Source organism: Pithys albifrons, chromosome 2 (assembly GCF_047495875.1).
Source record: "Pithys albifrons albifrons isolate INPA30051 chromosome 2, PitAlb_v1, whole genome shotgun sequence".
Lineage (NCBI taxonomy): Eukaryota > Metazoa > Chordata > Aves > Passeriformes > Thamnophilidae > Pithys > Pithys albifrons.
In genome coordinates this window covers 35,526,098-35,552,958 of record NC_092459.1, presented here as the reverse complement: position 1 = coordinate 35,552,958, position 26,861 = coordinate 35,526,098, and the positions used below count along the sequence as shown (strand labels likewise).

General features: G+C 37.5%; 1 protein-coding gene across 1 annotated transcript in view; it reads left to right on the top strand.

Annotated features, from left to right (window-relative positions):
• RNGTT (RNA guanylyltransferase and 5'-phosphatase) overlaps positions 1-26,861 on the top strand; it is a 186,833-nt gene that overhangs the window by 61,451 nt on the left and 98,521 nt on the right. The window contains exon 11 of the mRNA XM_071548735.1: positions 10,147-10,311. Within this exon, the coding sequence (XP_071404836.1) occupies positions 10,147-10,311 (165 nt within the window). The remainder of the gene's footprint in view (positions 1-10,146; positions 10,312-26,861) is intronic.

Sequence of the window (26,861 nt, the reverse complement as noted above, 5' to 3'; positions counted from 1 at the left end):
TTACCATGTCTGACTTTCCATTACAAACTTCATTTTAAAGCAATGTGAGGCTCACAGTATGTCCTGTCTCTTACTAGCCTGTTAACCTTACCTTAAGAATGTACCATGAAAGTTTTGCAGGTACAATTCAGAGATGGAAGTGTTCAATTGTGTCTTTTCTGTTTACAAATGCACGTGGCTGCCAGTCACCCTTCCACTCTTAATTTTAATTCTGAGATTCTTTTTCAAATGATGCCATCTGAAAATTCAGTTTTAAAATGCTTTTGTTACTAATAGTACTCTGGAAAACAAGGATGCCATGCATGAGTTTGCTCTTGCACCCTCTCAATTATTTATTTCAGAGACTTACCTAACAAACACCAAATGTTTGTAATGGTGCTTTTATACTGTATGTTATGTTCTTGACAGGCAGTTAAATGCCTCCCTGACATCCGATCCCGTCAGATCTCAGAAACTAAGCAGGGTCAGCCCCGGATTAGTACTTGGATGGGAGACCTCCTGGGAAATGCCGGGTGCTGTAGGTTCTAGTCCTGAGGACTTCACTGGCACTGTCCAAGCTCGCTCGGCCGTGGCAGATGGACCTCAGGACTTAAACGGTGGGGTCAGTTCTGCGCATGCTGTGCCTCACCTAAAATCCACTGTGCAGGCTGGAAGGGCACACCCACCCAGGGACAGCCCTTCCCAAATCTTCGTTCGCGAAGTTTGGCCATACATGCATACATGTTCTTGACATCTGTATATATCACTTCATTCCTTCATGGCTCAGGGATGTCAGGGAAATGAAATGCAGAGCATCCACTCAGTTGTGTCTCACTTTGCTCTCTGGTGTCATGCTGGGAGAGATCCATTAAGTTTCCATTCTCTTTCTCCTCCCATTTTTATGGTGCTGTTTGTTGAAAACAAGGGCAGCTTGGCCAGGCAATGTGTTTCAGTATTCTGAATTTGTGAAAGGGTAGCATTACAATACAGGAAGAGCAAAAAATGGTGAGCTTTTAGGGTAGAGAATCAACACTGTAAGGGAGTGATGCTGCAGAACCTTTTGGGTGTGTGGAGGTGGATGGCAGAAATGCATCTTAGCTGGTTGTCTTTCAGTGTCTCTGTTGATAATCTTTTATCTATCATTGAAAACATGACTTATGTATGAGCAGCCCAACTTGCATATCTTACTTCTTCTTTAGACTTTCAGACAATTAACTTGTGTTTTCTTCACTGTTGCTCCCGGTGCCTCAGTAAAATGCACAGCAAGTGAAAAGTGGCATTTCTGTGCATTTTTGCGTGTCTTTTAAAAAAAGTCTCCTTTGCTGTGATGCGTGCATAAAGTGAATTATTGCTGAAGAGTGATTAGTACATGCAGGTCAGGATATCTTTGCTGTTTTCATGTTCTTAATTTTATATCTTTTGTCGAGTAAGCTGTTTGTTGTTGGGGAACATTCTTTAGTGTTGCAATTAGTTTGAAGCTGACTGTTTTACTTGCTGGTTAGATTGTGTGAAAAAACCATTGGTTTCTTCCTTTCCCTTACATCTCTGACTTTGATCCTCCTTTTCCCAGCCTGGGGGTACTGTAGATCACAGTGAAGGTGGTTTGTTCTCCACATTTTCCAAAGTAAAGAACGCTTAATAGAATATTATATAAAAGCAAAGGGAGTATATTAAGTTTTGTCATGTCCTGTTTCATTCCCAAATTAATTGTTCCCATGCCTTAACATAAAGCATGTCTCAAAAGAACGTTTTTGAATAGCAGATTATCACTAGTATAATTGTCAGGAAGAGGCACAAAGTGTCTGGTAGAGAGATACGGAACAGAAGTAGTTCTCCAAGAGTAGCTTTAGAAGTTGCCATGGTATTATATCCTTTATGTTTTTCAGGTGTTTGCGTTCTGTAGGTTTTACTCTTACTTGCTTACTCTGATATGATACTTTTTCAGGCAGCCATTAAACTTGCTACAAAAAATATAAAGTCAGACCTTAAAGTTTAAGTTGCATTATAAATGAAAATACCTCTAAGATATTTCAGACTTTAAACATAATTTGGAGAATAAAATCTGCAAACAAATTTTTTGTTCTTTCTCAGTATCTTTGCTGAACAATTTTCTGCCTTTCATGTTTTTACCTTAAAAGCCCCTCACTTTTTATTTGCAGTATCTTTTGATCTGTTTTTATGCTAGGAACTAAGACTTATGATTAAATAGAAAAACTGTGTCCCTCATCTTGCGGTTTATAATAGTCATTCCCATGGGAACTGCCAAGTGGACTTAAACCCGGCTTCTATCTCAAGCAAATATTCACATCTCACAAAAATGTGTCAGTAATCACAGCTGAAATGAAAGGTGTGAAAAACCTTTCAGTGGGGCAGGTTTTGCAGTTGTTTTATTATGTCTAGTTTTCTAAGTACTGGGAGTGAAGTCTAACACAGAGCTTTTCTTGTCCCGTATATTTCAAAACAAAAAAAAACTATAGGCAAAATAGAGTATGGTTGGGGAGATACCATGTGGAAGCAGTGAGAGTCTGTTCAGATGTTGTCATATCTTATTTTCCTTAGTTTTAATGACTCTTTTCTGCAATTAATCTAGCCATAATATTTCATTATTTCAACTTTCTTCCTGTCTTTTACCTTCTCAGCTTTTTCTTCTTACTAGGGGACCCCCCCAAATTAAAGAAAAAGAAGTTAATCAGAATGAGGTAGCAATATGTAGTTCAGGACAGGTTTTATGAATGGGAAAGCAGGACCTCTCTAGTATTTTCTTTTCCATGCGTAATTGGGAGAGAATTGGGATTATTCAGTCTGGAGAAGAGAAGGCTTAGGGGAGACCCTAGAGTACCTAAAGGGGGCTTACAATAAAGATGGAGAGGGACTTTTTAAAAAGATCTGTAGTGACAGAACAAGGGGGAGGCACTTTAAACTGAAAGAGGGAAATGTGAGATGCGATACTAGGAAGAAATTCTTCACTGTGAGGGAGGTGAGGCACTGGCACACTGGACACTGGCACTGCCCAGAGAAGCTGTGGATGCCCCATCCCTGGAGGTGTTCAAGACCAGACTGAATGGGGCTTTGAGCAACCTAGCCTAGTGGAAGGTGTCACTGCCCATGGCAGAGGGGTTGGAATGACATAATCTTTAAGGTGCTTTCCAACCCAAACCATTTTATGATTCTAATATGTTTGAGCCTGACTGACTGTTATGGTCTAGGAGAGAATGCGAAGGCCGTGTTTTCATCCGTTTTAGAATATTTCTCTTTTTTAAAAGAAATATGAAGACAAATACTGCTTTTTTTTTTTGAAATGAGTATTATATTAATCAATATTTCTTATTCATAAGCTAACCATGTGTACAATGAACTAGATACCTTAAAGGCATATTGTGTATTGAAATTATGGATATTTGCAAGTCTTCAAGGGTATAACGTCTATTATAAGCTGATACCTAATTTTTAGTTCTCTCATGATTCAGGAAATGTAGGTGGTTCCTTTTCTGAGGTAGTCTTTGTGAATAAGTGCTGATTGTTCCAACAGTTTTTTTGTCCTCTTTTCTAATTTTTAGGAGGTTTCATACTTACTGTACTAGACAATCTTATTTTAAAACCATGAAGTGATTTATATTCTAAAAACATCAGTCCACAATCTGTTCAAGTATGAAATGCCTTGAATAATGTCTTTAAGATGAAGGAATTTTCCCACGGTTCTTTAATTCACTGCAGTGCTAATTCTTTGTCATAAAGACAGCCGTGTGAGAACCCAGCAATAGCTATTCCTATGAAGAGTCTTTGTGAGTGGCTGGTAGAGAGGAAGGCAGTATGAGGGGAATAAAGCAAGAAGAGAAGATATTGACTGGGCTATCTAGTATCTGTTGCAATTAGGGTTAAGAATGCCTCCATACTGCAGGCAATAAAAGCACTAGGAAAAATAATTGGAAGAAGCAGAAACAGTAAAATTCTGTGTTTCACTTTGCAGATAGCCTAAATTCAGTGTAAAATAAATTATTACAATTTATATTCCCATATGCAGTCATTTTGTGTGTAAATGTCCAATGATGATGATGAGACATCTCTTTTATAGTTATGGATAATTAGATCTATAACTTTTACTTGTGTAATTGAAATGGGAAGTTCATCTACTCCTCAGATTACCTGAGGGGGAGGCAAAAGTCTAGACAGAAGAGAATTCCTTTTGGTTTTAATTGTTTATGTCCAAGTAAAATCACCTTACTAAGTTCTGGTTTTGAGGGCTCAGGAAGCTTTCTAGATGAAGTCACTGTACATGCAATCAAACAATGAATTGTACTGAGTTCTCTGTGCTCCCAAAATAGCAGCTACTAAGCTTTGACACCCAACTGGAGCTTTGTTCTCAAGAGAGAGGGCTTAGGGTTCATCCATGCTGGATGTCCCTTTCCATAAGTCTGCCTTTTTATTGCCCAGTCTTAGTGGTGAGAATCATAATTTAGACACTTCAACTGGTAGTAAATACTCTGCTTTGAATATTTTACCTTTGCACTGGTGACACAAACTTATCATCCACTTGCAATACAGAGTTTTAAGGGTTTTATCTTGAAGTTGTTTTCAATTTTGAGTAATCCAAGAAGAGTAAGGAAGGGAGCAATATTTGTATTACAATCTACTTAGTCTGTATTGATCTTTCCTGTTTAGTCACAGTTTTGACAGTCCTGCTGTTTCATTCAAGTTATATTTGCTAATAGAAAACCCCTGTGGAATTATATTTGTATGTTCTGTTACACCTTGATGTTATCCATAGGCTACAAACTTCTTTCCTTTGTTAGTTTGTACATTTTTGAATTTATTTCCAGTGATTATGTTTTTAGGGAAATACCAGTAATTTAATATATGTCTTAAGCAATCTTTTTAACAGGTCTGATTCTCCAAACCAATTTTGTTCTGTGGTAAATGGAAGCGGAATTCCATTATATAAACTGTCAACATATTAATGGTAATTATGTTCCTGCAGCACAATGATTGTATTGTTACAGTCAAAACATTATTTCACATGCTTTACCTCATTGATTCCAGGATAAATTTTAGAAACCCTTTTGAGGCTGCTGAATTCCTTGCCATTGTCATATCTGTTTTGAATATTCGAGTGATAAAAGTTAGAAAACACCCCAAATATTAAAAGGTATTTTTAGATTATATTTATTGTCATGCCTTTTGCCTTCTAGAAATGAAAAAGGTAAGGGTTATAATTCTGTAAAATTTTTCATTTTCTAATACTTTACTTTTAATCCTGCTTTAAAAAGAAAATTTCATAGGAAATGAAAAAAACCTTTTAGGTGATTGACTATAGTAATGATCTTATTTGGAAATCAAACAGCACCTTCAGATTGTTTTTACATAAGGCTATGCATGTGAAAAAAGTAGCAACTATAAAACCATGGTCAGAAGAAATATGTGCCAGATCATTAGTCTAAAATGCAAAATACTAGACTAGATCTTCAGAAGAAGGGAGAACTAATAATGGGCTTTCATTGGAAATGCAGATGTCAGCTGTGGGTCCCTTGAATTGTCAATAATAATGTTAAACACAGGGTAGAATATCAGGCCAAGATTATCCTTCATTCTTCTCTCAAAATCATTAAAGCTAAGACAGTTTTGACACATGTTCCGCGATGGCTCAATAAGTGAAGACGTGCATGGAACGTATATATGTGTGTGTTCTGAATTATTCATGTCTTGAGTACTGCTCTGGAGAAGCAAATGAAGTGTGCTTTGCTGGTAGGTAGGCTTTAACCATATCTCATGGAGGAAAAGAATAAATATTCTCAGTTTATCCCAGACCATGCCAGTTATCAGCTGTGTCCAGAGGCTCAGGCATTATTTACTTTTTACTGTAGCTACTTTGGGAAAAGCTGGATAAATGCCAAAATCAGAGAGAGAACTTTTGTGAAATTTAGTGCCTACATAGAATGTTGTCTGCACTGCATCCATTTAGATAAAGGACTTTCCATGTAAGGCTCACAGAATTTGCTGAGCTGTAGCCACAAGGTCAACCGTAGACACAGGGGAAGGGAAATTTAAACCTGGGAGGTGATGGTGGATCCTCCTTTTTCCTTGCAGAGAGAGAGGCAGAGCGTGCAGCAGAAATCACCTTACTCTTACCTCTGTCTCTGCAATTACTGCCATCTTCCAGTATGCAATGACCCAGAATCTGAGTTACTCATGAGGTGTAACGTGAGGTGGTTACTTCAGCATTGAGGTCTCTGTGAACTGGGTGGAGGACAGGAGAAAGGCTGACACTTGTCCAAGTTCAGTCTCTCGGCACACATTTGGGGCATTGTTAGAGGAACCGTGGTTTGGTGGGTGGATGAGTTTTTCTTGGTGGTGGTTTTTTGTGGGTTTTTTTGTTTGTTTGGTTTGGTTTGGTTTTGGTTTTGTTTTTTTGGTTTTTTTTTTGTTTTTTTGTTTAGTTTTTTTTTGTCTTTTGTCTATTTTGAAATCTTCTAGAAAATAAATTGCCTTCTCCCATTGGCTCAAGACAATGGATATTAAATGAGCTGTAGACCCTGTTTTTTAGTGGTTTTAAACATGTGTTTTCTTTTTTTTTCTTAGGTGACTTAGTATGTTTGAGTTTTGTTAAGGAGCTAATTTGAAGTAACTTAAGTTTAAATTTAGAAATGCTGAGTCCTGGATGAGTTTCAAAGTACAGTAGGAACCTCATTTTACATTTTGAAGTTGTGTGAAAGATTGTGTTTAAAATCAAAGCCATATTTTAAAGTACCATGTCTATTGCAAGCCCTGTTGTGACCTTAGTGCAGTGCACAAAGTTTGAGCAGGTGAAGAGAACTCAGCTACTCCATAAAGAGGTGTTAATTCTACAGATGACTCTTCTTTTAAGGCTTGTCTAAGTGGTATTTTGCTTTAGGATACATTTCGTTTACAGTGAGAGGTAAGTGTAACTTCTGGCATAGACAGGAGACGCATGCTACTTGTTAATTTTGTTTTACCCTTTGCTAACAAACTTATTTTGGGTTAAAAATGTCTAGAACAGGAATTACCACGTAATGTACTCCAGTAACTATGCACTTAGGCAGTGGTGACCCTCAGGCTTTTCAAACAAGTGAAAACTTATGTATTGAAATAAAATCTCAAACATCTGAATGTTTAAATTAATAAAATATCTCTATTGCCTAAAAACATGCTATTATTTAATGTCTGAGTTTAGATTATACATGCCTCAATGTATTGGGTTTTGACAACTTTTAAATGTGTGCTTTATACACTAAATAATTTCTTCCTGGTTTTGACAAGGTCTGAATTATTTATTGCAGCCTACACTACCCTCCTACATATTTGCTAAAAGCTAGAATTTTATCACTTCAAGTTTTTGGGTATGTCTGGGATAAATGCATTGTGTATTAGCTATTTCTTTGTAATTATGGCATGTGTCTAATAAGAAAGAAAAAAGCTGCCTTCCTCCAATATTGCTTTTATTCGGTATGTCCTTCAGTTAAACTCAATGCTATACTAATTTTCTTATTGTTAATGTCCTGTGCTTTTGTGAGAATTAACTGCTCCTTCTCAATTTACTACGCTGATGAAGAAGTTGCTTGGCAGAATTGTCTGTGTTTTCTCATCTCATATAATCTTATGTCAACCTAGCTCTGACCTTTATGTGATGGAACCTAGCTGTAATATACCCTTCTGCTTAACAGGCTTTGAAATAGAAATGTATGATTGGCAGAGCTGAAGGAAATAATTAGTTCCGAGTAGATGAAAAAAAGAAAAGGGTTATTTAAAGGAAAAGAAGGTGCTTCAGCTAGTTTATGGTGTATATGAAGTAATTTCAGCTTTTAATTTAACTGTTAAAGGCTTGAAATAAATTTAAATCACTGAACAAAAGCATTTCTGAATGAGTAATTTCAAAAAAAGCTTTCTAAATAACTTTACTGCTTATTGGAAGCTCAAATGTATGAAATACTAATTAGTTAATTTGCTCTTTCAGACCTACTAATAAAATGTGGCTAAGTGGAAAAGATACTTTAGGAAGGCTGGCATGTTCACTAGATCTTGCTGAAATGTACCTAGAGAATTATGGTGTTCTTTGAAGTAATAAAAAATATGTGTACACATTTCCCAGGAAAGAATTCTTTAGTCAGTTGTTGCAGGGGTCGAGATGTGTTTTCTATGTTTTAATTAGATGTACAACCTAGGAAAAACTCAATCCCTGTATACGTGGGTACCTGAGTATGCTGTGCATGGGGGGAGAAAGAAGGGAAGGAAAGATTGATTCGTTCTGCAGCATTTTGTCTGTGGCACTTACAAATCTGTAGATCATGCAGCTGTATTCTGTGGCAAAGGAATAAAGACTAAGCCACTCTCCTGTGCCTAGGATTTTTCCATACTCTCATTTCCATTCCTTTGAATGGCGGTTTACTAGTAACACCTTTGTGATTGAAAGGAAAGCAGTGTTGAAGGCAGTAGTTAACAGCCAGCTAAGCTTTCTGCTTTGCAAGCATGGACAGGTGAACAGATATGAGGAACATTTCACCCATTTTGTCTATCACAGGCTTTGTACAGGATGTGCTTCCCTGCCAGAGTGATGGTGGCTGTGCTGCCTGTTCCTGTGTAGACTGAAGCAGAGTTCAGAAAGAAAGGAGTTGTGAATTATATGGGAGCAATGCATAGTTCTTCAAGCTGTTGTTGTGAACAACCGAGGACTTTTGATAGAAGTTGTGTGAGGATCTACTGCTAGGAAAGGAATGCAAGACAAACTTAATGCCCCTTCGGGAGCATGAAATGCACAAGATTCTGGTGAAAGCCAATACGAATTTGGAAAGAACTGATAAAATTCATAGTAGCCTAAAATTGGTGCTCTGTTTTTCTCCTAACTGAGATATCTTTTTAAATGCTGCTTATTTTATCTCTTACCTTGTATGCCTCATCAGAATGTCATCCTGCCATTTGTTTTATTGGCATTCTTTCCAGTTGACCAGTTCAGATCCTCTCTGATTCATATTAGAGCAGGGCTTTATTCCTTCCAGCAGTGTTTAGTGCAGCAAATACATGGGTGCTGATTCTCCTGCTCAGCTGTACTGGTCCCTTTAATGATTGGGGTTCCATGTCTCCCTAGTTTCCTGTGCTCATTGCTTTCAGTATTTGAAAAATTCTGGTCTGGAAGCCAAGGCTCTGCGAGTTTATTCTCTGTGGGCTGTGAAAGGAATGGGTTTGGAAAATTACTTTCTTGTGTGAATAGGGTGGCTAAATGAGGGATGATCTCAAGTAAATACCTTTCATTGCTGTATCATTTTTGTAACAATGCAAATCTGCAACTTTTGTGCCTTATTGCTGTGAAAATGGCATGTCTGATTTAAATGAACTTTAGAATTTGTAAGTTGAAAGTTACTTATTTTGTTTTAGTGATATCCACAGTGTATTTTCCTCACTATGTAATGCTCAAAATATAGCAAATTCCATTACAAACCATTATTAATCCAGCAAATGCGCATTTTGAATGCTCCTACTGATCTGGTGCAATGCACCAAATGTATAAAGAGAATGTAAAGCTGCTGTCTTATTTCAGATCTTGAAAGGTCAGAGTATGCTACTGAGACTTAGCAAAGGGCTTTACTACCTTTTTGTGACTGAGGCATCACATATCTTGCAGATTTTTGTAGCCATTGTTTAGTGGCACATTTTCCAACTGCAGCTATATTTTTCTCTTTTCAATGACAGAAAAGTGAACTTTTCTGTAATTAATGTTTGTTTCAAGGCATCAATATAGTACATTTGAAGCAAGGAGTTCACTTAACTGTGTAAATCTCATAGTTGCATTGTCATTAAAAGTATTGTGAAGAAAACGAGCTAAATGACTTTAGAGGAAAACTGTGGAACAGTATGCAGCTTCTATATAAAAGCTCCAATTAGGGAATATTTAAATTATTTTACTTAACATTAAAGCTGTTTATATATTTAATTCACATATGCTTGAATACATACTACAACCTTCTAGCTTTCTATGAATTTTGATCTGATTAAACCTCTTACAACCTGGGACAAATGCTTGAAAACCCAGTATTTGGGGAAAATGTAATGATTCGATAATATTTTTATATATCTGTAGGATTCTAAATATTGTTTAAGGAAAACTTAGACTGTTCAAATAATTTGCTGTTTTGTTTTAATAGTGATTTTGTAACTTGGCAGGGACAGCCTGTTGGAGACTGCGATTTTAATGTTCGACTTTCATGTATAGAGAAAGAGATTATATTTCCTCGACATGAGAAGATGAAAAGTGGTCTTATTGACAAAGCACAGGAACCGTTCAGTGTTCGAAACAAACCATTTTTTGACATCTACACTTCCAGAAAGGTAAGCTTGATTTCAGTTGTGTTATGTTGTGGCACTGGAGGCAGCAAAGCAGTGATAGGTATAGGTTTTCCCTCTTCTTCCAGCGAGTTCCTCTGCTAACCATGTGTTCCGCAGTGGCTGAGGGGCAAATGGCATCTTGGGATACTCTGAAAAGAGGTTTTAGGCTACTTACTCCTTCTGAATTACTATTTTCTCATATTTAAAACATGTACTTTGGCAAAACCCAATTCTTTAGTTTTGTGATATTGAATGATGATACAGAAGTTAATAGCTTTGGGTTTGAAATGTGTCTGTGCTCAAGGGAATGTCTGAGAGCTATGTTGTTCACACTATCCTCCTTTTTAGGTAAGAATGTAATGTTCTTTTTACTTCCAGTCCCCATTTGGCCATAGGATAAGAAACATGAATTGTGCTTGAACTCCTGCTTTATGTTCAGCAGGGGTTATTAAGAGCCCATTCTAGTTAACATCTATGCATGTTACTTACGAAAATACTGCCCTAGGTCTTCTGCAGTAATTGCAAATATATATATATGAGTTCCTATCCTTCATTATGCTCTCTTTTCTTCAGTACAGACATGTTCTAACATTCTGTAAAATACTTTTATTTCCTTCTGTGAATTAAATGGCTCCTGGATAATACTTTCTTCTAGAAGAACCTGTTTTTCTCAACACTGCTGTTGTAAGTAGTCCCATGTCTCATCAGCACAGTGCAATGAACAGCAAATTGTAGGTTTCCATTTGCCTTTGTCATTTCCTTGATCCTGTTGCAGGTAATGAATCTTGCTCCAAGAAGAGCAGTAATGGTATTTTGGATAACCAAAAGTGACTGAAAAGTAAATAAGGAGATTAAGCATAAGATGAACGGGGAAAAAAAATGGCAGAGATTAGCAGTCTTTGGAAAGTTTAAGTCATGAACAATTCTGTGAGAGGTTTGTGTGGATAAAGCATTATAAATGGTTTGATAACTTCTCTGTGTTGTTCTATTTTGGGTGTCTGTTTCAGAACAACACTGTGAACGTGAAGTAAATTTTTCATGGTGTGGGGAGGAAGGCTGTTTGTCTGGGACCTTGAAATTAAAGGAAACTAGAAAAAAGGAACATGTCTTACAAATGGTTTCTTAAATAAATTTAAAGTTTCTTGAAGGGTTCTGAAGTTCCAGGTTATTTAACCTTATTTAAAAAGAGCAGAAAGAATGCTGGTTCGCACTACAGTTATATAGCACATTTTCTTCCTCTGGGAATTCCTTTCCCTTTGAGAATTTTGCTGCTGTTTTTTTATGAGTGGTGAATATATACTTTGACTAGATACAGTGGTGACTTAGGCAGTTTGAGAGAGCAGGCCATCTGAAACTGTGAAGCACAGCTATTTTTCTGGTTTTGTTACTTATCTCAAGCTTTTTAGAAACAGTATTTGAAGATAACAGTAAGTCTGCGGGACCAGGTAAAACTTCAAGGACATTGCAATCTGCATTTTAGGTTATTATGTTGCAAATGCAGTTCAGTCAACAAGCGTTCACCCTGATATGTTAGCATCGCCTTGAAAACATCTTTGAGATAAGAGTATCTGTACACTTTTAATTTATTGGATAATTTGGTTTTGGTGGTTTTGGTTTTTATTGAATGTTTTTTTTCCAGTTGGTTTGGGCTAGGTTTTTTAAGTGGCAATCATGGCAGACTCTGGATTTTGAAACAGACACAGCTTTCACCTTTCTCTTTCTGTACAATATACATTATTGGGGTTTTTTGTCCTTGTTTAAACCACTCTTACCTAGTGAAACATGCTATTTTTACTACTACTGTTACAACAGAAAGCTCCTTAGGAGGCTTAAAATTTGATCATTATTTTCAGTAAGTAAGAGGTTTTATATCACTACTGTTTGTATGCCCTATGATAACTTTAAGGAGTTTTAGGTAGCAGTACCTGTATTGATGTGAAGTTTTATCTAAGACAATATTGGTAAACATTTAAGAGAAATAATTATTGATTCAAAATTGATATCAAATATATATCTGTACAAAAGAATAGTGTTCATAAAATTGTTGCTCTTATTTACCTCAAAATACGTTTTTAATTTCATTACTTTGGTGAACTTGGTAAGTGTGGTTCCTCTAACACTTCCTTATGGTAATCAAAAGAGGATTGCATCTGCATATTCATCATAACTTCATGATGATTTTCCTTATCTGTGGTCAGAATAGAATATTGTTGGGAAGCATTGCCCTATTCTGAAAGAGGACTCTTTAAAAATAGTGTTCTTTGCCCAAAGGATCTTTATCCTATTTTTATTCAGACATCTCTGCAACTATAGCAACAAATGTAGAGCTGAATACCTCATTAGTATAGCTGGCAGAGCAAGCTGACTTTCGTTTGCATCGATGACGAATGTCTTGACAGGGTTTATCAGCTCTGTGTTAGCACAGCGAGGTCTGCAGGAAGACAAGGAATTCCTTCTGTCCTCTAAGTCTGCTCATGTTCAGATTGACTCAGCATACCCAGCAATCCCTGTCCAGAGCTGGGTGGCCACTGAATGGCTGCTAAAGGACTGACAAGTGGGACCTGCTTAGGTAGATCTTTTTCTTATGTTTAATTAGTCATTTTTCTTGATTTTTCTTTTGTTTTTTTGAGAACAGTGGGATCCTTTCATCTTGAGAAAGGATCTAACAGGATCCTTCCTTTCTTGACTAGAACTAGCAGCTTTGTGGTCCTTAATTGCTGACTGGGGTTAAACAGTGACAAGATCCCTAAAGACTGACACCCTTTAGTGGTCTCAGAAAAGCTGTGAAGTTTTTTTTAAGTCTGAGTTTCTTCTCTACCTTCTTCCCAGTGTATTTCCTTGAGAGAAGATGTAGTTTCTCATGTCACCCCCAAAGCTTGTTGTTTTCAGACATCAGTGGAGACAGCAGTCTTTGGGCACAGATGAGATGGATCTCTAATTGCACCAGCATATTCAAGACTGAAAAAGTGGAAACCAGACACCACTGGTCAGAATGTGTTTCATCAAAATATTAGGAGTATGTTTTGGAGTTTTGGGTTTTTTCGAAGTTTAGCTGGGGTTTGCCTTAGTGTCTAGAAGAAAGTCAAGTGTATTTCATCGCATTTTTGTTTTGAGAAGCTTCAATTTTTTAAACACATTCCCAGTATGCAGTTTGAACCTCACAAAAATAAATATTGCAGACCTCTCTCTTCACAGCCTCCCCTCTCTATCACCTGACTTAACACATTCCATTCCATTCTTTTTATTAACAATAAGTATCCGTAAATGTGTATTAGCTTGTGTGAACTATAAGAAGACTACTTAAAAGGCCAAGAGTCTCAGCACAATTTTTAATAGCAGAATAAGTGGCTAAAACTTTTAATTATGTTAGGAAAACTGAATGTTGTCCACATAGGTTTAGTAATTTTCAGTGAAAAAGCGAAAGTAATTACTTGAAACAGCAGTAAACTTTGTGCTGTGTTATATAGTATGTCCAATAATGAAATTGTTCTTAGACTTACGGATTTAGGACTTTACTACCAGAGTTAGACTACTGACTAATTTTTTTTTCTAATCTGAAAATCAATTTACTGCAAAATGAAATGTACTTTTAAAGTGCAATTATAAAATATTGCAGCATTTATAGTTGTACTTTGATGTTTGTTGTTGGGACTAGATCTTTGAAATAAGGTCTGTGTCTTTATGATGTTGCCTTGAACATTATTTTAAGATGTTTTGATGGCTTTTTTTTATTTTTTAAGGCTGGGTTTTGATGGTAATAGAAAGGAAAGAAAGGGGCAGTCACTGGGGGACAGGTTGTTTATTCTCAGAATGTCTAAAAATGTTGCCGTCTTGAACTTTGGTGTTGACAGAGAAAGCAGTATCTTATTTTCCTCTATAGTCTGTTAAACACAGATTATTCTTTTAATGTCAGCTGGGGACACGTGTATTTTATGAGCTATTTTGCCTTTTAAATGTAACTTCCAAGTCCTTTTGGAAAAACATGTTTTGGAAAAGATGATTTTTTGGTGTTTGTCATTACACTTGCATAATTGGTCACTTTTGTTGCGTATCTTGCTTTCTTTTCATTTATCCGTTTGCATCAGAATTCAAGGAGGTGACATGGTCAAATCTGCCAACTCTCCCACCCACTGTGTAAGGATAGCAGCAGTCAGTGGAAGAAATTGTTTTAGGTTTCCTTGATGCTGAAGTATTAAAGACAAGTGAGATTAGTGCTTAACCTCAGAGTATTAGCCTTTTATTTATATGAATATTTTAGGATTTTCAACAAGGAAATTATATTCATTATATTAAACAGGAAGTACAGGTACACAGAGATAATTATTGAAAATGATCCAACTCTTGATTTTCATTGCTTAAACCAACCCACAGTTCTTTTGCAAGGCTTTTTTTGTGGACAGTCTCAGCCTGGATGTCATCACTGCAGCCCATTGTCTAATGAAAATGCTGTCTAACCGGAGTAGGAAAAAAGTTCTTTTCTGTGCAGTCTGGTCCCGTAGAGAATTGTGCCCATCACTCTCAGTAGAACAATAGGACTAAAGGTTAAACAATGATACAGGTCAACTGAACAACCCTTTTCAAATGTTAGCACTCTGTATGTCAATGACTTGTCAGTTCTTAGACTATTATCTAGTTTTAAAATGACAGCTTGTCCTACAGGGATTAGAAAGAAGGTGAGTAATCTCTGCTAGAAGATTAAATGGTCTAGAATCTTCATAAAAGTTTTCAGTCAAATCTGTGAACTGACAGATGGCTTATTTTGTTCTCCTGGTTTATTTGACATTTGGATTTTTAGTTCTACTTTTTGAAAGGGCTTTTGTTGTAGTTAGGAGAGTTGGAATGTTTAGAAGTTATTGCCAACCAAGGTGTAACTGTGTTGAGGTGTTATGCTTTGGAAATTTAAGTGGCTGTGAACCTCTGAAGCTGCAGGAGATTGTCTAAGTACACACTTTGCTGCTATTGATGGATTGGAGTGTTCCGCAGGCAGCTAAGGCAGCTGTAAGCTGCTGTTTGCATGCCCTGAAAAAGTGAACCCCAATAAAAGGCAGAATATGCAGACATAGCCCATTCATGTCTGTGGAAAGAGCTGCTAACCCAAAACTGACTGGAAATGACCACAAGGCCCTGTCTTGTATCTCCAAGTTTCCTGCAGACAACAATGTGGAGAAGCTTTGCAGTCATGGGACAGAAGAGTAGAATGCAATGGCAGCAATGGCAGAAGCACAAGTGTCAAATAATCTGTTTATTGGAGATCTTGAATTCTGCATCTCAGTGGAGAGGGAATGTTACCATCTGGAGGGCTTTTAATGCCAAAAAGAATTGTTTCCTCTGTTTTTATTTTGATTTTGTTTTGATTTTCTATGCCTTAAGGAGTAGCTTAATTGGCTCACCTTTCAATCCTGCATTTCCTGACGTAGAGTTGGCAGATACTCTTTGGTGTCTGGCCTACACCATAGTCCTCATCCCATCTGTTCTGTTCTAGGTTTTTGGCCTATTTATCATCTCATCACCTTTTAATTATCTTCTGACCCATCTCCCCTCCACCATCTTGTTTCTGTTTGCTTTTATTTCTGTATTTCTTATATTTCTTCCTCACTTCATCCTGTTCCACCTCCCCAAGAATGGAAAGTTAAATGGTGTAAAAGCAATATTGCCTTATTCCAAAACTGGCTTTTGTGCTGGTGGCTGTCTCCACTTTAATCTTAATTTTGAAGTGCTTTTCTTCCTGTAAATGCAAATAATTGTTGACCTGAGAAACCTAATAAACAAGTAGTGAATAAGAAGCTGTAAAATGTTACCTTTTACTGGAATTTGAATCTTCACTTGGCAGCTGTCTCATATCCCAGCATGTGGTACTTCAACTTCATTGTTCAAAGTTATTTTAGCATATGAATTGTAAAAGTAAGTGCAGCCAACCAGCCCAAGTAGAAGCTCTGTAAATTGTAATATGAGATAGAGGACCAAAATGTGGTTCTTGAGCTGAATGTATATTACTACCTCTTGAAATTCAGTGCTTGAACTGGAGCTATTTCATGCAACCAGCTGTGGCACTGCAATGGTGTGGATACTGTTCAGGAAATACAATTTCTGTCAGTGGGAGGATGAGGGTAGCAGAGACTTTTTAGGCCAGGACCGGTGGGGTGTCCAGCTGCCTCTGACTGTTCCTTTTCTTTCACTGGGCAGGGAGGCTGCAACTATTTGCTTAGATTTGGTTTACACCAAAAGATTTTCCCTTGTGCTAGGAAAACATTGACTCAGCTATGGCAAACTTTTCAGCTTTGGTGGAGTCACTTAAGGGGACCCATTCATGAACAGGAATCTGGTTCATTTCCTACAGTAAACAAAAGAGGATTAGGCTACTTGCTTTCGATTATTATTATAATTTGTGTTGTTGAAGGTCAAGTATAATATTTCTGCACAGTATAATTTTGGTTAGGAAAATAAATAAGTTTTTTGCTTTTGATTTAAGAAATTTTTTACTAATTAGTTACATTTCACTTAAATCAGAAAGTGATCAACTGAAATTAAAACAAAGAGTCTTCAGTTTTTCCTGGAAGGATTGTTTTCATAACTTGTGACCTATGTTAGATATTGCTAGTGGTACAAATTAAATTAATGTAGAATAATTCACATGTGGAATATGTTATTAAATTATGACTTGCCAAACTATAGTGGGGAAAAGAAAACAATGAAGCTAGTGGAAAAAGAATGGCATGTGGATGAAGTCTTATACTTGGTGCACATTGTAAGTTTAAAAATCTGGACAGTACGTATTCAGTTTAGCTTTTAGCATTTTAACGTTAGCTTTGAACATTCTAACATTTTTGTAAATTGCCTCTCTTGTATTTTTTGCAATGGAAATACTATATACCTTTCTAAGTAGGAAAAATGTCTTTAACAGTGATTTCTACTTTCATTTTTCTGGTGTATTACCAAACCAATCTGTTTGGACCTAATTGCCAGTTGGTGTCCCAGTATGGGCAGTTGAATTGGTATATTTGATATCTTCTGAATTAGTTAGAGGACTCAGCTGTGGTGACTAAGTGGGTCACTCCACTCATTAATTGAGGGGCAACTGTTTAATATTGTCCGTTGTGCCACTTCACAGCCTGTCACTTTCCAGACTGCCTCCTGGCAATGCAGCTCCGCAGGGAAGCCATCAGCCTTCTCCTGTTGGAATGACGTTCAAGAGACATGCGCTTAATTTGGATAAAATGAATAAAAGCACAAAGAAAATTGTTAAGATGGGGGTGAAATATAAAGCAATTTATTAGGATGCAAGATTACTGGATATCGCTGCTAGCTCTTTCTTTTCTTGTAATATGCCAAATTTTGAAAAAAAAAAGCCTCCTGTACAGAATTAATCTTTAAAATCAAGAAATAATAAAATCTCAGCATTTTACTGCTACAGCATTACAGTTTTAATTTCAACTTAGTAGCAAATAAAGCACTCCATTACAATTGTATAACACAAGATGTTTTTTAACATCCAGAATATAATGTTAAACCTTAGTTTTTGTGTGAAAATAATTTCATTGGTGCCCAGTGCTATATATTAGCCCAGTTTGAGTCAGGCATTGTAACAGTAAACGTATGAAGGCTGTATTCTTGAATATTCATTTTGTGTCTAATTGAATTAGTGTATATACAGTTTTTTCTTTACTGTTAAGTTTCAGTAGAAATGCTTAATAAAACAAAATCCTTAATTATCTGCTTTAATTAAAACAGATCTGCTCACGTTCCTGACACCCAGAGACCAGATTATGTTCTAACAGTTTACACAAGGGCTGGATAACAGATAAACCCTATCAAGTTTGTAACATGAAGATCATTTAGAGAACAAATTAAAATGTACCTGGCCCCACTGCAGTCAACTCAGTGTCATTTTTAGCTTTTACATCGTAAGAACTATTCAATGTAGTATTTGGTCTAGCCCAGAATATTTGGGAGATTGTAAACATCAGTGTTAGAACCTTGCAGGCTTTACTGAGTGTCTTTCATCCATTCAGGAATGTCATAGATTGCAGATAATTTCTAACTACATCGAAGAATTTGCTAGTGGAACTTATGAAACCTTCTCCAGCTCCCAACTGGACTGTAATCTCAGATGGGGGTGTTGCCAGATAGGAGAGCATTGGAAAAGTGATATAGGCAAAATCCCAATCCTTAAAACAAAACAAATTAAGGTACCTTGCAGGTTGAAATAGAGAACTGTGAAAACCACAATAAATGAAATGGCCAAGATATGAAAATATTGCTCTGTTTCTTCATCAGGTAAAATAAATATGAAATATTGCTCTTTGGCAGGGACATTCCCACGCAGCTTTGAGGAGTCCACGTTTCTCTCATTTTGAAGCTATCACAAAAGTCAATTAAAGTTTCTTGAAGCAGCCTATTTCTCTTATTTGAAAGAAGCATTTGAAAACATCATAGTTAATTGATGTCAGTTTCTCAATTGTGTTTTTGAGAAGAGATTGACAGTGAGAAATGCCTCATGCTTATTTTGAATTCAGGAATGCAGATGTGCTGTCAAATTAAGCATTAACACACATAGTGCTTGTGTTATTCCTGGGTATTGTTTTGAATATATTAGATACGTGACCTTTGGAGTTATTCACTCAGAACCAGCACATGGATGATAGCTTAGTGGGGCTCTTACTGCACTGTGCTATATATTTTTCTGAAATGTCTCTATCCAAATAATTAAGAGACATTGCATACAGCTAGTGACATTAGCATCTTTAAAGTGTGCAGTTAATGAATTATCTGAAACCACAAAAATGTATTAAAAAAAGTAAACCCATCAAACTTGAATCCCTACTACCCTCCCAGTATATTTTACTGTTATTCACAATGGCATTTTTTCCCGTGTAGGTGGGTAATGAAAGCAAGCTAGCATGGTTCTTTAGACCCTAACGTTGGAGACTGCATCCCATCACAGACTACAATGACTTCCAGCTAGTCATATATCTGGAAGTGGCTTTTCTTTGAAACTTTTATAGGGGTTGTAGAAAAGATTTAAGAAGCAGCTTTCAGAAGATGATATATATGACCTAAACTCTCTGAAGAAAGTAGACTATGATACTTCCTTGTGAAACTGGCAGCAGTTCTAGTAGACTGGGAAAGCTTTGAAAGTCCAGTGTGTGGAATAGCTTGTTTTTTTTCAGAGGTGCATCAGTCATGACACAAAGCAAGTTGCAGACAGAAGGGATGAATCTCTTTGGCTTTGTTACTTGAAGGTGTTGCTCATTCCCTATCACATGCATATAAACTGAAATTTCTATTGCTGCCTTGTTCTGGAAAGAACATGTATGTATGGCCAAACTTCACAAGTGAAGATTTGGGCAGGGCTCTCCCCACGTGGGTGTGCCCTTCCAACCTGCGCAGTGGATTTTTTAGGTGAGGCACAGCGTGCGCAGAACTGGCCCCACCGTTTTAAGTCCTGAGGTCCATCTGCCACAGCCGAACGAGCTTGGACAGTGACAGTGAAGTCCTTGGGACTGTCACAGCACCCGATACTAACCGGGGCTGACCCTGCTGAGCATCCGAGATGTGACGGGATGGGATGACAGGGAGGCATTGAACTGCCAGAGGACGGTCCCCACTGAGACTGGAACTCAGGTCCGTGGGATTCAGAGTCCAGAGTGCTCTACATTACACCACAGGACCGCCCATTGGAAAGAATGTATGGACTCCAGTAAAGACTTTTCTGCAGAATTGCTCTTCTGGAAAGGTAATGAAGAGTGGTGTCATTAGTTAGAATGGTAATGACCAGTCACTATTAGTTTGGGTCCTTGTCAGTCACCAGCTCTGAAATTACCTGGGCAAATGGTCGAGAAAGGCACTCTACTGTAGTAGTTCTGGTTCTTTGAATTATGGTGTTATTTTTGATCTGTGGCCTTCTAGCATCAAGTCTTCAGAATATTTGGCTTTTACATCAAGACATCAAGGAGTCAGGGAGTCCTGCATGTCACACTCTTAGCCAGGAAACAGAACAGTCAGAGCTGAAGTACAGCCCGCAGATGCTAGTGGCAGCCTTTCAGCTTCTTCCACTTAGAATGCAAGAGGGCATCAAGTGAAAACATGTTTATAATACCTCTGACAGGGCTCTTGTAGCTATGAGGTAAATAAATGTTTGTTTCAATGCTCCCGCTGAGTTTCTAACTAGTTGTAGACCAGAGGAGAGTACACAGTTGCCGGAGCAAACCCAGGTAGAATTAGGTCACCTTCCTTCCTCTCTGTGCATGCACCTGTCTGTTGCCACTTCATGTTATTTCAGCCTTGCTGCTCACGCTGTTACTGATGCAGAGCTTGTGGAGGTTCATTGGAAGTGCCCAGGTGAACTCCTGTCCTGCTGCAAAGGGCTGTACATGGGAGAGGTGACCCCTGGTAAAGCTGACCTGCAAAGTGCTGGGAAATACTAGACAGTGAGCTTACTGTGAAAGGATTTCTTCTTGCTGTTATCTGTAATTAGAACAACTGGAAAACTCTCAGTAAACATTTTTTTTGTGGAATATGATTTTCAGGTTTCTTAAGTGTGTTCTGACAGTGTTTTGCTACATGAGCATATGTATTGGAATGCTATGAGTGATATTCTAAAGGATAAAGCAGTGTATTCAGTACAGGAATGCTTGCTAAAGATTGATGGAGTGTAGAGAGAAGCTACACATATTCCTTGTGCAGAAGAATTTTTGTTACTAGAAACTGGTCAATCTCTGAAGCTCAATTCAGTATTACTTAACGTGCCTTTGGTGAAGCTTTAAAATAAGAGAAACCTACCTTGAATGCTCACTTTTTTGGGCTACAAATTTCTCATCTTTAGCAGGTCTTTCGTGCTCGATTCCAGTTTAGTGTGTTTAAAACTATTAGGGCAGTTCTCTTGGGGAATACTTAACATGATTTTCAGTGACCAGTTGCAGCCACTGAGTTTTTGTTGTGGCTGTTGGCTATTCCTGCACCTAACAGATGGCAGTCACGTACACTGACAAGCTGTGGGATAGCAGAGAATTACTAATAAAACCTATCACATGTTAAACTTGACCTGACATTAATCAAGTTTTGAATGCTACAAATGATTCATGGATAATAATTAGTCTCTTGATCATATTAGTGAACATCAGTCTCACGTTGCTGCCATTATCTGCTTTCATTCTTACAGGGAGCCAATCCATTGCAGTAATTAGGTGTTTTTAATGTCTTTTAAGCCAAAATGTTCTGTATGATTAACTTGGCAAAGAGGTTATTTTTAGTCTTTCAGTATGATTGATTTCAGAACTTCTAGTAAATTAACAAACTGAAAGGCTTTCCATAAATCAGTATTTTATAAAAAGTATGTGTTTTTAGATTTTATCAGCTGGAAAAATTCCCATGTCTTTACACAGTAATTTGGTATGGTTTTCATCACAATATGACTTAGCTGTTGCCACAAATTACACACTTTAGAATAGTGAGGATTTTGTTAAACAGGTAACCTTTCAAGTTTATTTTTTTAATCTTCTTGTTTAGTACTGAGTTACTGGTTAAAATCAAGTGCTTTTTGAATATATGTATTCATATAGGCACAATAACATTTGCAGCTTTTCTCTGTTTTTTTCTTGAATTAGCATCTGGAGTGGATGGCTGTGTGAGAGATAGGTAGGATTTGAGCTTTGAGCAGAAATTTTTCTAAAGGATTTTCATCCAATTTTGCAGCCCTGATTTTACAGCCCAAGAGGATGAAATTTCATTTTAAGTAATGAGCAAGTGAGAAATTTATACTTTCTCTTCCTTATGCAGTTAGGGCAAAGTAGATAATTTGACTGAAAATGTAGCAGTTATTCTCCAAAATATGTTGGCTCCTAATTAGCATAGCACACTTCTTTTAGCGATTGCTTCTTAGGGAGCTCAGTTTTTAATTTATTTTCTCTGGTTTTTGATCCTACTTTTCCTTTATGCATATTTTAGACCATTAGTGTGGGTCAGGAAATATTTTTGTAACTTCATGGGGTTTTTTTAGCATATTAGCTTAAGAACATTTAGTATAAGCTGGGGTTTTCTGACTGTTCTCTGCTATCATGATACATTTCCTTTCTTGCCTTTTGTTTCTGGTTTCCCAGCAAACAAAAAATGCAAAATCTTTTAAGATAAATATAGCTAAATACAATGAATAATAGAGGATGCATTATAGAATTGGACTTTACCCAGCTGTAAAGATTTTTACCTCATTTATTTGAAGTAACGTAGCATATCATATTAGGAAATGCAAAGGAAACTGGGTCATGTTAAATTATTAAAAGTCTGCTCTTCAATATTTTGATATGCAATTTGAAGGAAAACATGAAATTGTATAAATGAGAGATAGATTACTCATGGTTTTATGAGGGAAGTAAATGTTAACATCGAAGCAGAGATCTTGTATGACTGTTAAATCACGCTCCTGAGACCATGGGCCAAGATTTCAGGACCTTCCCCATTACTTGGAAGCAGCCACTTTCACAAGCACTGGAGCAATTTCACAAGCATTGGCTTGGGAAATACTTTGGCAAGTGCTCATGTATCCAGAGATGTCCTTGAAAGGAGACTCATGTGGAAAAGAGCAGGGAGTGCATTGTTTTTGCTGCTATGGCCTATCTGGAATATTCTGTCTATCCTAGATCACAGAATCACAGACTATTCTGAGTTGGAAGGGACCCACAAGGATCATTGAGTCCAACTCTTAAGTCAGTGCCCCACATAGGGGATTGAACCCATGACCTTGGCATTATTACAACCAAGTTTTAACCAACTGAGCTAAAAAATGGTGTCTGTGACTTTTGAGGGGACATATTAAAATATTTGAAAAGTCACATCTATTTCTTTGCAAAATGTTTGAAATGTGAAGCTTGTTTCTTTGACTAAAAAACTTCTGAGATGTTGTGGTCAGTATCTCATCAGAGAACAAGGAAGAAAAGTTGATGGATGAAAAGAATTGCTGAGAAATAGGCATTAATTTTTTAATTACATATGCAGTACTTCATTGACAGCTTAATGAAGATTGTGGTTCTCTATCACAGCATGCTGTAATTTGAGATTGCATGATTTTCCAAAAAAATTAGTTAGCACTTGAGCATATCACTTCAAGAGGAACTTAAATGTGTGTGAGAGGCGAGGGTTTCATCCTCATAGCTGTCTGAAAGTTAGTCTGAACTGGTGATCCAGGCTGTGTCTGGTTTGGAGTAGGGAGGGAGGGAAGCAGTGGAACTGCCAGAGATCCTTTCCCATCTGCCCCCAAACCATTAATTTATTGCTAGGTTGGTTTAGGTCACCTGTTTTACTTGCAATGCAGGTAAGTGAGGTGCTTGGTATACTTGCAATGCTGGGTGAGGTGATTGGTATCCTGAGTATGAAAAAGATAAAAGTCTGTGTGGATTCAGTTTGAAGTGGGATTTGTATGTTTGGTTTGGTTTGAGTTTTTTTATGTGGGGGATGTTTTTTTCCTTCCTATTTTTCAGATGGTGTGTGCTCCTTTTAATTCCTAAAAAGGTGAATTCCCCAGAGTCACTAAAGACTATTTTGAAAGTTTTACCTTGTATTTGTAGTAATGCCAGTGAACCAAAATCCAAACTTCTCTTAACACTTCTTTTTGGGCTCTATTTCTCTTAAAATGTGAACTACTCAACTTTTATTTGTAGAAAGTTTGAGATTTCGAGTCTTCTTTTTAAATAATATATGAAACTCTCTCCTCTGCTTACATAATTGCTCACGTTACTTTTTGTTTTGAGACTGAAAGCAGCTGTTCAGTTCTTGATACGTTTTCTGCTTTTAGAAACAAAACAAACCAGAAAAGACATGATGATGCTGCAGGACAGGGCAAACTGTAAAGGTTCTGGTGAGAAGGAAGGAACAGAGACCAGATCTGTAACTTAGAGGACCAGCTTCTCTCACCCAACATCAAGCTGTATTTGATAATATTTTCAAGCACTTCTCAGCAGCCTATTTATCGTCTGAATGGAAGCTTATACCCCACCAACAGCATGCTTAATTCTTTCCCAGGAGGCCTGCTTTTCAAAACGTAACATTTGAGAACTGGAATTTAGAAAGTTAGCAGTTCGGATGATGGCTCCATCACTGGCTGATACAGTTGGATTTTTAGAGGGGAAATATGATACTTGGGATGAATCTGAGCCAGACTGTTTTTCAGATTTCGTTGGGTTTGTTGTTGTTTTGTTGGGTTTTTTTAAACTTAACTCTAGAGGGGCTACCCAATAGAAATACAGATCTTCATCTGGATTTGTGATTCATAGATCCTTTCTTCAGAGACTTCTGTGTGCAACAACAGAGATCAATTTTATCTTGTTTATCTTGTTTATCCCACTTAGATGTAAAACTTTTTCTTGGATTTCTTAAACACCAGCAACCAGTTGTAAAGTAAATAATTTTTATATTGAACTTGGATAATTAAGAGCTCATGGAAAAGTGTATATGAGACAGGGCTGTTGAGGATGTTGTCATGTAAAAATAAAAAAAATACAGAAACTAGCAAACAAGATGAAACAAATTCATGTAAAAATAAAACAGAAGTGGTATCCTATTTTAAAAGTAGAATAGTCTTCTCTAGAGAAGTGCAATGAAAGAGGCAAGAATTGTTTCCTTTTAGAAAAGATGATCTTGTGAATCTTTTTCTGAAGACTGTATCATAAGTTTAAAGAATCATGTAGTATCTGCAGACATCTGTGAGCTCATGTTTATAAAACTCACAGTTGTCAAGGTGTGAGAATTACCTTGTAGCTGATGGTGGAGTCTGTCCTCTCAGAGGAAGAATCTGTCCTTCAAGGTGGGCTAAAACCTAAGCTGGTGAAGGTGCTGGCTCTGTGAAGTTAGGAATGACGGTAGGCTCATGCCTGAAGGTGTTGTACATTCTGGCTAACTGGCAACTTGATTTGTAGTTTATTTGTAACGACCACTTTTGAGTGAAGTATGTTCCTTTTCACAGCTTTCTCTGTGGAGAGAACAGGTTGAGATGGCCAATAATTTGAAGGTGGCTCTGGGAAACTGCGTGGGGGGACTGGTGCAGGCAGAGTTGCTCTAGCTTGGCTTGAAGATGAATGAAGCATATAAGCAGTTCTGAAATTGAAAAAGCATGAAAAATGGACATATGTTTGTCTTGTATTATAGCATTCAGAGGGATTTTTTTGAAGCCTAAAGTTATTTCAAGAGGCTAACAAACAATGTCAGTTTTGAATCAGAAATATGGACAAAATGGATAGCAATATTTGCATGTCATGACACAAGAAATCAGTACTTTGCGTGGACAAGGGTCTCAGCCAAATTCTCTTGTAGAAAGACAGTACGACTTTGCAGAGTCATTATTATGTTTTGAAATCTACATAACTCTCACAGTGCATTGCATTTTCATGAGACTTTTTTTAATATAAAAGGGTAAGGGGAAGGCACAGTAGCACCTGGTGGACTTATTTATTTTATGAATAAAGTGACATCTGAAAGCTCACCAGAATTACGTGTCTTGCCTCAGAAATACAGAAACACTAATTAAAACCTTGCCAGCATTATGTAGAATTAGTATCCACCTAAATTTTCTCCCCTTCCTTTTGGAGAAGCCAAGTGATTTCATTATTGGTATAAGTATAGAGAGATCTCCAAAGCATGAATTTTCAGTTATCACTCAAGAACTGCTGACTGGTCCAGTGTTTTAGCAAAATCAGCTTCAGCGGGTTTTTAGTGCTGCCTTGGTGTCACATTGCTGGTCCTTATCTCAGTGGTTAAAGGGCAAGGAGAAATCCTATTTCTCGTCATACACTCCACGCAACCCAGGCCATTATACCATTCTTTTACTCAGAGAAGTGTTATTAGATATAGCAGTAACTTTTAATTTTGTTTAAAAGTTTTAAATAATCATAGAATCATAGAATCGATTGGGTTGGAAAAGACCTCGGAGATCATAGAGTCCAGCCCTTGGTCCAACTCTAGTCCATTTACTAGATCATGGCACTCAGTGCCACGTCCAATCTCAGTTTAAAAACCTCCAGGGATGGTGAATCCACCACCTCTCTGGGCAGCCCATTCCAATGCCTGATTACTCTCTCTGGAAAGAATTTTTTTCTGATCTCCAACTTAAATTTCCCCTGGCAGAGCTTAAGCCCGTGCCCCCTTGTCCTATTGCTGACTGCCTGGGAGAAGAGACCAGCCCCCACCTGGCTATAACTTCCCTTCAGGTAGTTTTAGACAGTGATGAGGTCACCTCTGAGCCTCCTCTTCTCCAGGCTAAACAACCCCAGCTCCCTCAGCCTCTCCCCATAGGACTTGTGCTCCATTCCCTTCACCAGCCTTGTTGCTCTTCTCTGGACTCGCTCCAGCACCTCAATAATCCTTTCTGAACTGAGGGGCCCAGAACTGAACACAATACTCAAGGTGTGGCCTCCCCAAGGCAGAGTACAGGGGAAGGATCACTTCCCTGGTCCTGCTGGCCATGCTATTTTTGATACAGGCCAGGATCCCATTGGCCTTCTTGGCCACCTGGGCACACTGTTGGCTCATGTTGAGCTTCCTGTCAATTAGTACTCCAAGGTCCCTTTCCA